At 45.3% G+C, this 12,009-nt stretch overlaps 1 protein-coding gene across 1 annotated transcript; it reads left to right on the top strand.

Annotated features, from left to right (window-relative positions):
- The first annotated feature begins 9,792 nt into the window (after window positions 1–9,792).
- On the top strand, window positions 9,793–10,687 carry LOC102900410 (transmembrane protein 132B-like). The gene has a single exon (XM_023242150.2). The coding sequence runs from the start codon at window positions 9,866–9,868 to the stop codon at window positions 10,670–10,672; it is 807 nt and encodes a 268-aa protein (XP_023097918.2). The 5' UTR covers window positions 9,793–9,865; the 3' UTR covers window positions 10,673–10,687.
- The last annotated feature ends 1,322 nt before the right edge of the window (window positions 10,688–12,009 follow it).

Below are 12,009 nucleotides of genomic sequence, written 5' to 3'. Positions count from 1 at the left end.
GTCCTGAGATGAAAACAGCCAGTGAACGTGTCCATCCCCCAGGCCCCCCCGGGAGCTTTAGGGAAATACAATTAAAAACAATATCTTCTGCCAACTCAGAAAACCTCTCCCAAAAAAAGCAGAGGAGAAAGAAAACAATTTCATTACTGAGTCCGTATTAAACCAGAACGTGACGTGCATCACAGGCAATTTGCTGAGAGATTTGCAAAGGTAGAAATGTCACCATTAAAAAAATTTTTTTTTAACGTTTATTTATTTTTGAGACAGAGAGAGACAGAGCACGAACGGGGGAGGGTCAGAGAGAGGGAGACACAGAATCTGAAACAGGCTCCAGGCTCTGAGCTGTCAGCACAGAGCCCGACGCGGGGCTCGAACTCACGGACCGTGAGATCGTGACCTGAGCCAAAGTCGGACGCTTAACCGACTGAGCCACCCAGGTGCCCCGAAATGTCACCATTTTATACAGCCCAGCAGACATAATCCATTTCATACATGTTCTCATAATAAGTCAATTTTTCTCATTTTAAAATTTCATTGGCTCCCAGAGAACCCTGATTAGTTTACTAATCGCTACATACTCTGCGTAGTGCTTAGGAGAGTGACTGTCAGACCTGAGGACACGGGCAGGCAGGAGAAGGGACAATGGGCCCAGAGCCCCCTGGTTCAGGTCCCTGCAGGAAGCCGGCAATCCTGCCCCCCTCCCCTCCTTGGGAGTTTAGTTGGAAGACTATGGATCAGTCAGGAAGTTCTCACTGCACACTCCTTCTCCTGTGTCCCAACTGGACCCCACTGCTTGACGGAGAAGGGCCATGGCTCCTGTCCTGCGTATTTGTGCTGGGCTATTAACCCAAATCAGTTAGGAACACCTGTCTTATGTCCAGGTGTCATGAGCCTGACGCGAGGCTCAATCTCACGAAGCCTGAGAACGTGACCTGAGCCAAAATCAAGAGTCAGATGCTTCACTGACTGAGCCGCCCGGGCACCCCTTCCCCAAAACACGTCCAATAAGGTCTTGCTCTTTCTAGGTAAGTATCTTCCAAAAATTATTCCTTATCAAAACTCAGCTCAAATCCTGACTCTATCTCTTGCTGGCTCTGTCCCCTTGGCCAACTGGCCCCTCTTAGCTTCAGGTGGTGCGTTCTGATAGAAAAACCAGGATACTTCATGTTACACAGTTATTGTGAGGATTGAATGCATACAGGACATACTAAGTTCTAAGAACGATGCCCAGTGCACGGAGAGCGCTCCACATAGGCTCCTGACTATTAGCCCTTCTCTGATTTCAGGGGTTCCTGGCTTATAAGGCAAACCCAAAAATGTAGGCAAGTGCTCCTTAAGGGGCGGAGACTAACCGTTTTTGCAAACTACGGAAGACATATTAAACAGCCTTTAGGTTTGGATCAAAAGTGACCGTTAAAAGTGTTTTTAAGGAGCACCTGGGTGGCTTCGTCAGTTGAGCGTCCAACGCTTGGTTTCAGCTCAAGTCACGATCTCCCGGTTCGTGGGTTCGAGCCCCACCTCGAGCTGTGTGCTGACAGCGTGGAGCCTGCTTGAGATTCTCTCCCTCCCCTTCTCTCTCTGCCCCTCCCCAGCTCATGCATTCTCTCTCTCTGTCTCTCTCGCACTCTCTTGCTTTTTCTCTCAAAATAAATAAACATTAAAAACAGCTTTTATCGATGTATTTTGCATGTCTGCATAGAGATGTGTGCATTTTCCATGTACGTGTGAGAAACATACCATCCGATTCTGTAGCTTTTCTTCCTTGATATGTTGTCAGGTTGAGACAGATCCTGCCATTGAGACAGATCGATTCGGTGGCAAACTCAGCGAGGGGCAGGGATGAGCACACAGACTAAACCCTCCCTTCCCTTTTTGAAGACAGCGAGATGGTGGGAAGCCTGACGGCGGGCGCCGTGTGAGTCCCGGACCTGCCGCTTCCGGCTCGACGACCCTGGGCCGGCTACCGGCGCTGCCCCGTCCTCGGCTCCCTCTTATGCAACTGGAAAAGGCAACAGCACTCCGGATTATAGTTCTACAATCCAAGAGCTCCGTTTTCTACAACATAAATATGTGTAATGCATGCAAAACGCGTATGTTCTGGAAACGTAACATGTACGTGAAATACACGCTAACCCATAAAGCATGCATAGAAATTGTACCTATACTATGTAACATTAAGATACATAATGAATATATAATGCAAACAAATGCGACATATTTATATGTTATGTAAATATAAAATATGCATGAAATGCACAGTGAGCCATTAGACACAAATTATATGCAATTACATACATACTCTGTAGAGTATAATACTAATAATGGGATATATAATGCATCGTTCTATGATATACATACAAATTGTATATAATTACTAGACATATATGCTCTGTATAGCATAATGCTAATAATACACTATACTGTATTATAGTATAATATACACAGTATATGTGTATACATATACGTATGTATACATACATAATAATATATTATTAATATTATACTCTACAGAGCATATCTGTATAGTCCTACAGTATATATAGTATATATGTATAGCCATATACTATATTACTATACATAATATATATCACTATATATTACGTTGTGTATTTGTATATATAGTGACTCTACATGTATATTAAACACGCACACAGAGTGTCTAACCAGCACAACCCCTCCTGTGACCACCCCAGGTGCTTTGCCCAACCCCCGTCCTGTGACCACCCCGTGCTTTGCCCAGGTGATGAGCTGAATGGCACAGGCACTGCGACCTGGAGTTAGGCTACTCTTGACCGTATGAGGGTAAGTCAGAAGGAGGACCATCTGCTTCCGACCACAGTTGTCCACAGGTGAGTGACACTTTGGATCAGGGGGGGCGACTGCACTGTCTGCCCCCATCTAGAATCATCCATACCTCTAAGAAGCCCGGCTCCTTGTAATGGCAAATGATATTAGAAACCAAAAGATTCCGGAGAAGTACCAGAAAAGCAATGAGTGGGGTTAGAAAAGTGTGCGGCAAAGGGCAGACACGTTACACGTATGAACACGCAGGTAAATATCTGTCGTTGCTGGGGCTGGGGAGGGGCAGGTAGAGACCCACGTCTGGGAGACAGTGGAGAGAAGCCAGGGACGCTCCTCTAAGGAGGGACGTGGCCGCCCTCCACCTGCAGGGTGCGTGCGCATCCCAGGGCCCTGCACCTGAGGCGGTGGGGGCGGGTCTCATGATGGCTCAGGAGGCTCTAGCCGGAGGGGGCTGCCCTTGACCTCAGGAAGGACACTGCTGCCTGTAGACAGAACATCTGCAGAAATACCACCTTCCTGGAGACCAATTTCTCTCAGTGAAACTGCCAGGGTGGTGGGTGGGGCAGAACTTCTGGAGAAAAATCATGACCCGACCCTCCCTGTTTTTCCGGATGAGAGAAGTTTCCTGTTTTACGCTGGGTTTCCTTTGGCCTTTTCGATGGTCACTAATGGAACATTTAAAAGTCAACTTGTGAATCCTTTCTCAGATCCTGGACTGAACTTAGGTGGCCAGGGACAAACTTGAAACTTGCGGTGAATGCTTTCCATCTGCCCCGTTGATGTCAGCAGGTGGGGTCCCTGTCTGCCCTGCAGATTGTTGGGGGGTGGGGTTTACAGGCACATCTCCCCCATGGGACAGTGGTGACCTACATGGCCTGGGAGAATGGCCCTGGTGGGGAGTATTTACTTATCTATCTATCTATCTATTTATCTATTTATTTATAATTTGGGGGGGAGTTAAACCCAAATTCCCAAATACCTTGCTCCTGTGGCTGAACCTTTTCCTTAATTATGTTTTGTGTGATCTGGAAAGCATATGTATATATTACATTACAAAAATTTGTTAGGAGGGTAAATCTCCTCAGTTAGGTGTTCTTACCACAATACATTTCAATTTCAATTTCAATTTCAATTTCAATTTCAATTTCAATTTCAATTTCTGACAGATTGGGTGCCTGGCTTCCCCAGGGAATATAGAGGTTGAGAATAAGTGAGCAAGATTCAAAGTTGTTTTCCTAGCTGCTCCCCTTACCAGCTGTGGGCCCGCATTCCCTGTACCCAAATACTTGGTCAAGAGACACGGGGGCCCACGTTCAAGCAGCGGACTTGGCTGCTAACCAAACCAAACCAAACAAAAAGCAGCGACACAAATTTGCTTTTATCATAGCTCTTCCGTAGCAGGGGTAGCCGAGTCTATCAAGAGACAGCCAGTATCAACACCCTGGAGGAAGAACGAAGAAAACTTTCCCAAATATCATCGTAAATAAGTGATTTTTGTTGTTGTTTTGTTTTGACTTCAGAAATAGCTATCAGCTCGCGGAATCAAGCGTTTCTGAGGCAATGAATCCCCCAGCATGGGGGCATAATGAGGGAGCTGATAACTGCCTGGGGCTGAGTATCTGACTTTCCAGGCAGAAGAGAAGCTGAAATGAGGAGACGAGGTGCCCATTCTATGGGTAAACAGGAAGTGGATTAGAGAGGAAAGCGTTTATGTCCCATGAAGTCTATCAGCCACTTAAGTGGATGCTATTATTTGACAAGACAGTGTGGGCTGCTCATGGCCGCTTCGCTTCTCTCCCTGCTTGGCAGCCGTGCAGACTGGAATGACAGAAGAGGAGTCCTTCTTCGTGACGGAAGGATGCAGGGCCGTGCACGCTAGGTGGCGGCCGATGTCCCTCTGGGAGACCATGGGCGACCGGAAGTAGGTCCGTGGCTGGAAACCAAGTAAATGTGCGAAGGCATAGCAGTGATGGTGGCCTCTAATGTTGCCCCAGGAGCCGATGCCATGCTGGACGCTGCCTGTGACGTTGTGAATTAGAACAGATCCGTGTTTTGGTCTTTGGGTTTGGTTCCTGGCTCGCAGCCCCAAGACCCTTGGGATTTTCTAAGTGATGAGAGCGATTTTGAGCATCTTTTGTTATAATCGTTGATCTTCTGTCCTAGGCTGAGAGTCATAAAGGCAGAATGGGTGTTTGTTATTCATAACGAGCCCCTTTCAACCGCACAGGTTCCCAGCCATTCTATCTCCTGCCTCTCCTGGAGCCCAAGCTGACCTCTGTGAGGTCCCCACTCACACCTGTCCTTGAGACGTTAATAACACCATCTCTTAAATTCTATTTTTTTAATGTTTATTTATTTTTGAGACAGAGAGAGACAGAGCATGAATGGGGGAGGGGCAGAGAGAGAGGGAGACACAGAATCGGAAGCAGGCTCCAGGCTCCGAGCCATCAGCCCAGAGCCTGACGTGGGCCTCGAACTCACAAACCGTGAGATCGTGACCTGAGCTGAAGTCGGACGCTCAACCGACTGAGCCACCCAGGCGCCCCAATTCTATTTTTTAAAATACAATTTATTGTCAAACCGGTTTCCCTGCAACCCAGTGCTCATCCCAACAGGTGCCCTCCTCAATGCCCATCACTCACCCTCTCTTCCCTCCCACCCCCCCATCAACCCTCAGTTTATTCTCAGTTTTTAAGAGTCTCTTATGGTTTGACTCTCTCCCTAACTTTTTTTTTCCTTCCCCTCCCCCATGGTTGTAAGTTTCTCAGGATCCACATAAGAGTGCAAACATATGGTATCCGTCTTTCTCTGCCTGACTTACTTCACTTAGCATAATACCCTCCAGTTCCATCCACGTTGCTGCAAATGGCAGGATTTCATTCTTTCTCATTGCCAAGCCATATTCCATTGTAAGCTGGCCTCAGGTCAAACAACATGGCATGGTTTGTTCCCCCTTCCTGCTACAACCACAGCAGAGGTGGGCACCCCCAATTTCCCAGGTGAGGAAAATGAGGATCAGAGCACGCACATGCCTTGTCTAAGTTAGCGTGGAACAGGGGCTAGTTTTGTTACATTTGGAGCTCAAACGACTGCTTCCCAAACTGCTGCCCATTGGAATCGCCAGGGGCTCTTTGAAATATATGGATGCCTGGCTCTAACCTCAAGACACTCTGATTACATTGCTGTGGGCTGAAACTGGGCAGTAGGATCACCCCCAGGCGATTCCACAGTGCAGCAAAGTTCTGGAACTGTTTCTCCGGCTGGGTGGATCCTGCACTTGAGCGAAAACAAGCTGGAAGCACGAGATGATGTCTTTGTTTCCTGCGTTCTGAGCATGAAGCCACAATTCTGGCAAAGTTCTATGCCAGATGCTGGATGGCTGAAGATGTTGTAGGCTACACACGTTTGGCCAGGAGAGAGCCACGTCCTGACATTGACATTTCATGACCACAGTCCCACACTTTCTGGAAAATTGAGGATATTTCAAATATCCCTAATGTGGGTCGTGCTCATTCTGATTTGTATTTAAATTCTAGTTAGTTAGCGTGCAGGGCAATACTGGTTTCAGGAGTAGAATTCAGTGACTCATCACTTACATAAGACATTGTGTTCGTCTCAACAAGCGCCCTCCTTAATACCCATCACTCATCTAGCCCAACCCCCACCCACTTCCCTCCATCAACCTTCAATGCGTTCTCTGTCTTTAAGAGTCTCTTGTGGTTTATTTCCCTCTCTTCTCGCCCCTCCTTCCCATATGTTCATCTGTTTCGTTTCTTAGATTCCACACGAGTGAAATCTGATGGTATTTGTCTTTCTCTGACTGACTTATCTCGCTTGGCATAATACATTCCAGCTCCATCCACGTCGTTGCAAATAGCAAGATCTCATTCTTTTTGATGGCTGAGTAACACTCCCTTGTATATATACCGCATCTCCTTTATCCATTCATCCGTCAGTGGACATTTGGGCTCTCTCTATAGTTCGGCTATTGTTGATAGTGCTGCTATCACCATCAGGGTACATGTGGTCCCTCAAATCTGTATTTTTGTATCCTTTGGGTAAATACCCAGTAGTGCAATTGCTGGCTGATAGGATGGTTCTATTTTTAGTTTTTGAAGAACCCCTCATAGTGTTCTAGAGAAACTCTTGAGATCCAATATCTCTCCCTTTCCCCAGTGGATGCTAAGTTAAGACACACTTCATGGAAGCAACCTTCTTTCCCTGGTATTAGCGGCTGTCAACCACAGGACGCTTGGCAAAGTTGGGACACTTTTTGTTCATCACATGTATGTACAGGTAGCCACGTGTTCCATCAAGTTATGCTTTCTCTTTTCTTAGACTATTATTGAAGATGTTTCTTAGTTATTTTAATAGGATGGCTGTGAAGAGATTATGCAGTGGATCATTATCTTTACAAAGTGTTTAAATATTCCGTATCACACCCCAATTTAGGGTTTGCCCAAACGTGATTTTGCAAACACTGGTTTATTGATACTACATTAGTCTAGGTCTGAAACACTCTGGCTGCAAATTGATGCTTTATGAGGTGAAATGACTTTTTAAGGCCATGACAATTCCTTTTTCCACAGAATTTTCTCAGCAAGCTCAGTGATGCCACAAGGCTCTGCAATTACTGTCTCTGATAAACATCTAACTACCCAAAGAGAAAGAAAAAGAATGAAATGGGGGAAGAAGGCAAGACGCCATTTCTCTAAATATTTTTAGGAAAAAGATTGTCAAAATGTAACTATTCATTTTGAGGGAAATGTCACATTTTCTGTGCTGTAATGGGCCAACGCCAGCAGGGAGATAATATTCTTTAATTTGGGGGGCATCATCACTAAATGAAATCAAGGTCTTTGGAGAAAATAACGGACTAACCTTGTATAAATCAAAGGAAGTAAAATGTATTAGGTTGATCTATTTATAATTCCTTTTCACCGAGGGGGTTGCAACTGAACATTAAAAAATGTTCTTCTATGCCATAGGCATTTCAGTGAATTGTCCTAGCCCAAGACCATCTGTCTGTCTAAGATCACCAGGTGCAAATCTGTTGTCTGAAAAAGTCAGGTTTACTGACCTACTGCTCTCGGGGAGACAACACACACAGGAAATGTGGGAAACATTATCATTCAAAAGAGAGAGATTCTGAAAGGAAGCTGGCAAGGGCTGAGGGCAGGCAAGGCTCTAATCAAGCAGAAAGTGGGTAGCTCCAGGCACGCAGGGCTGCCGGCATCAGTCTGGACCGTGCAGCGGACCCAGGGTCCTGCTTGCTAGCGAAACGCAGAACTCACATACGCGGGGAATGATAGGTTCAGAAACCCATTTTCTGAAATCCTGCACTGGAGTTGGAAATCAGACTTGCTTCTCTGCGTCAAAGTGACTTAGGTCCTCCAGGCAAGAGAGGGACTCATCCTGCCTGACGACAGGATTTCAAAGAGCAAAGTCTCTGATAATCCTTGCGTTTAGAGAACAGTGTTTCGCAGGGGTCAAAAAAGATAGCAGTCACCCCCAGAAGGGGTTGTTCTGATACCACAGCTCTATCGTCCCTGGGAGGAACGTTTCCTGCTAATGTGGCAGGTGACTTCACCCGCATCTGTCATCACAGCCGAATAAAGGGAAGAGCAGGGTTTGGCTTTCTTGGGCTGAGCTCGTTCCTAGTTTCCAGAAACTCATTTAGCACTGAGAACACACTTCAGGGTTTAAAGGATGGTGACAAAGAAATGCCTGAAAATAAGGCAGCCACCTGCTTACAAAGCCCCACTTTCTTTTGCAGGCATTTTACCGGTGTCTTTCCTTTTTTCCCCTCATTAATAATGTGTGGAGCACACATTGGAGCTTGGTCGCTTCCTTTGAAGGTCCTCTCCCCGCTCTCTGACTCCATCCTGGCCGAGAAGACGGTGATCGTCCTGGATGACCGCGTCACCATCGCCGACCTGGGCGTGCAGCTGGTGGCTGGCTTGTCCCTTGCCCTGAAGCCTCACAGAGCGGACAAAAGAGCCATCGTCTCGATGGTGGCTGCCCAGGACGTTCTCCGAGCCCCGCAGCACGTGGGATCCCAGAGTCCTTTTGTCCCCGGTCGTTTGAGACCACTTCCCTCCCCCGCGTATCTGCAGAGGACATCAGTAGAGCACTTGTGTCTAGGACAGGTCCTTGAAACTCCTTCCTGCTTTCTATGCAGTCTGTGTCATCTCTGAGAAAAGTGTTCAGGACTTTGGATAAATCGTCCACAATTTTACACACTGACCATGTGTCCAAATACCACTTTGCAGCTGGTTATCTGTGATGAGGGGGCAGGGAGCACTACTGATAGACCATAACCTAAGGATCACATGTATTCACTTTTCCAAAATAAGTACTCATCAATACTTGCAAATTCTATTTCTGCTACTTAAACAAGTATGGCTAATGGACACCAGACATCTGTTGGTTTGTAATAATTACGGGCAACTTTAAACCTCTGCTCCATCTTTAAACTTGTAGCAAATCCAGTTGAATTATATCAAGGTCACTGTGTCTTTCAAGCATGCCCGTCCCCACACGACATCGTTTCTCAGATACTTCAAATGAGCATGGCTTCCTAATAAAGAATGCTTGAAGTGACATTCTCTTGAGCCTGATTAGCTGCACCTGAAATTGATTCCGATGCATCACGTGGTCTTTCAAACTCTTTGGAGACTTCAGAATCAAATTCTGTTACACAACATTTGACACGTTAATATACACAGCACTGCATTCACCACGGTCTACACATTTGCTCCTCACACCCGTACGGTTACAGCCCAGTATTTACGCCAGTTTGATGTATGACAGCAACTGATTCAGATTTTAAAACATATTTATTCTTCTCTGCCTTCGTATTGAAAACATCTGTCATAGGAAACCACATGTGTGATTTATAAATCTGTGTACATGTTTACACATTTGAAGCAGATGAATTATAACATAATGTCTTAATTTTATTTTTCTTAGTTGTTGGATTTTGTTCAGTGATGATTCGGTGACACCCTTCGACATTGATGATCCCAAGGATTTTTCAGTTACTGTGTCATCATTGGATGAAATGGTGGTGTCTGTCCACGCAAACCTTCAGTCCCAATGGCCGGTTGTGGTTGCACAGGGTGAAGGGCAAGGTCCCTTGATTAAATTAGAGATGATGATTAGCGAACCCTGTCAGAAGACCAAGAGGAAGAGTGTTCTTGCCGTGGGTAAAGGAAACGTCAAGGTCAAATTTGAACCAAATGTTGATGAGCACCTAGGAGGCACCAACGATATCGAGGGCATCAGTCGGGAATACAAAGACCACTTCAGTAATTCCATACAGCGTGAAGGAAACCAGGAGAGAGCGGTTCAGGAGTGGTTCCAACATGGCGCCTCTGTTGGCCAAGAGGAACGTAGCAACAGAAGCACAACCCCACAGTACCCCCTGGAAGGAAAGGATAAGAAGTTGCTCAAGAGTGGTGGTCCAGACTCCTTCACAAGCTTTCCCACTCAAGGGAAGTTACCGGAACCCAATAATCCCAGTGACCTTACAGTGACCTCAAAAGGGTTAACTGACTTGGAGATCGGCATGTATGCTCTGCTCTGTGTCTTCTGCTTGGCCATTTTGGTCTTCTTAATCAACTGTGTGGCATTTGCTTGGAAATACAGACACAAAAGTTTCGCTGTGAGCGAACAAGGCAACATCCCCCATTCCCATGACTGGGTCTGGCTTGGGAATGAAGTAGAACTTCTGGAAAACCCCGTGGACATCACCCTCCCATCAGAGGAGTGCACAACCATGATAGACAGGGGGCTGCAGTTTGAGGAGAGGAACTTCCTTCTCAACGGCGGCTCCCAGAAGACTTTCCATAGTCAACTACTCTTTTAGAAACATGACTAGGGAAAAATCTAGTCCTCTCTTCAAGATCTGTTTGATTGTCATACAAGTTTCATTACCTGGGCCTTGTCACCTCTTTCCATTGACTGAGTATCCATGCTGCACGTTCGTTTTCTCCACCTACCCTCACATCAGTGTTCAGGGGCAGTGTGTAAATTCATATCCCTACTTTATCTTTTCTAGTTTTCCTTATTTAAAATAGCTTGAATTATACAAGAGGCTTCACTTAATATATGAGTGTCAATAAAAGAGTGCTATTTAATAAGTTTTACATGAAACTTTTTTTCCCACATGAATTTTGGGGAAATGTTGTCATCACAAACATGTTTATTGTGTTTCCTCTGGTCATTATAGCTTCATGGGGGAACTAATAGGGGCCCTTCTTGGGTGGGTCCAATCTCTCAAACTACTTCTAGCTCTATTTATGAAGCACTATGAGTATCAATTTTTTTGCACCCAATGTGAAATCTAAAAATAGTGTTTCTATGTACAGAAAAGGAATTGTCAAGGAAACAGCTGCAGATGATGCTTGCCATTTGTGTGAATAAAAGTAAAAAGAAATAAATAGATGATATTCCAATTTGACAGTATGTAGACATCCATCTATCTGATGACAAGTGAGATGTTCACAATTATTTTTGTGGTAGAAACAAAACATCCAGGGCATCTGGGAGGTTCAGTCGGTTAAGTGTCCGACTTCAGCTCAGGTCATGATCTCACAGCTCATGAGTTTGAACTTTGTGTTGGGGTCTGTGCTGGCAGTTCAGAGCCTAAAGCTTGCTTGGGATTCTGTGTCTCCCTCTCTCTCTGCCCCTTCCCTGCTCATGTTCTCTCTCTCTCTCTCTCTCTCTCTTTCTCTCTCTCACTCTCTGTCTCTGTCTCTCTTTCTCTTTCTCTCAAAAATAAATTAATACTTTAAAAAATTCAAACATCCACAGGATGCACAGTGGAGGGAGGAACATAACTGGCCTGGGTGCGAACACACATGCACACACAAACACACATACAAATCACAAAAGGAAATGGCAATTCCAAGATTGAGCTGTTGTTAGGGAAAACACAGTGGCTGTAAATCAGTGGCAAAGAAGAAAGAAATCGCATAGCTTATAAAATATTGATTCTTACATAACTTATAAAAGAAAGCAATTGCATAACTTATAAAATATTGATTCTTGCATAACTTATAAAATAGAAAATGTTACTGGATAAACCACAGGAATGGTCAGAAGCAAAAATATTCAGGGTAAGAAGATTAAGTACAAGTTTTTAATACTTATTTTGAGAGAGAGAGAGTGGGTGAGAGAAAGGGAGGGACAGAGAGAGAGAGG

Source organism: Felis catus, chromosome D3, assembly GCF_018350175.1.
Source record: "Felis catus isolate Fca126 chromosome D3, F.catus_Fca126_mat1.0, whole genome shotgun sequence".
Classification (NCBI taxonomy): Eukaryota; Metazoa; Chordata; class Mammalia; order Carnivora; family Felidae; genus Felis; species Felis catus.
Note: the sequence above shows the minus strand (reverse complement) of the source record. Positions and strands in the feature narration are given on the sequence as shown.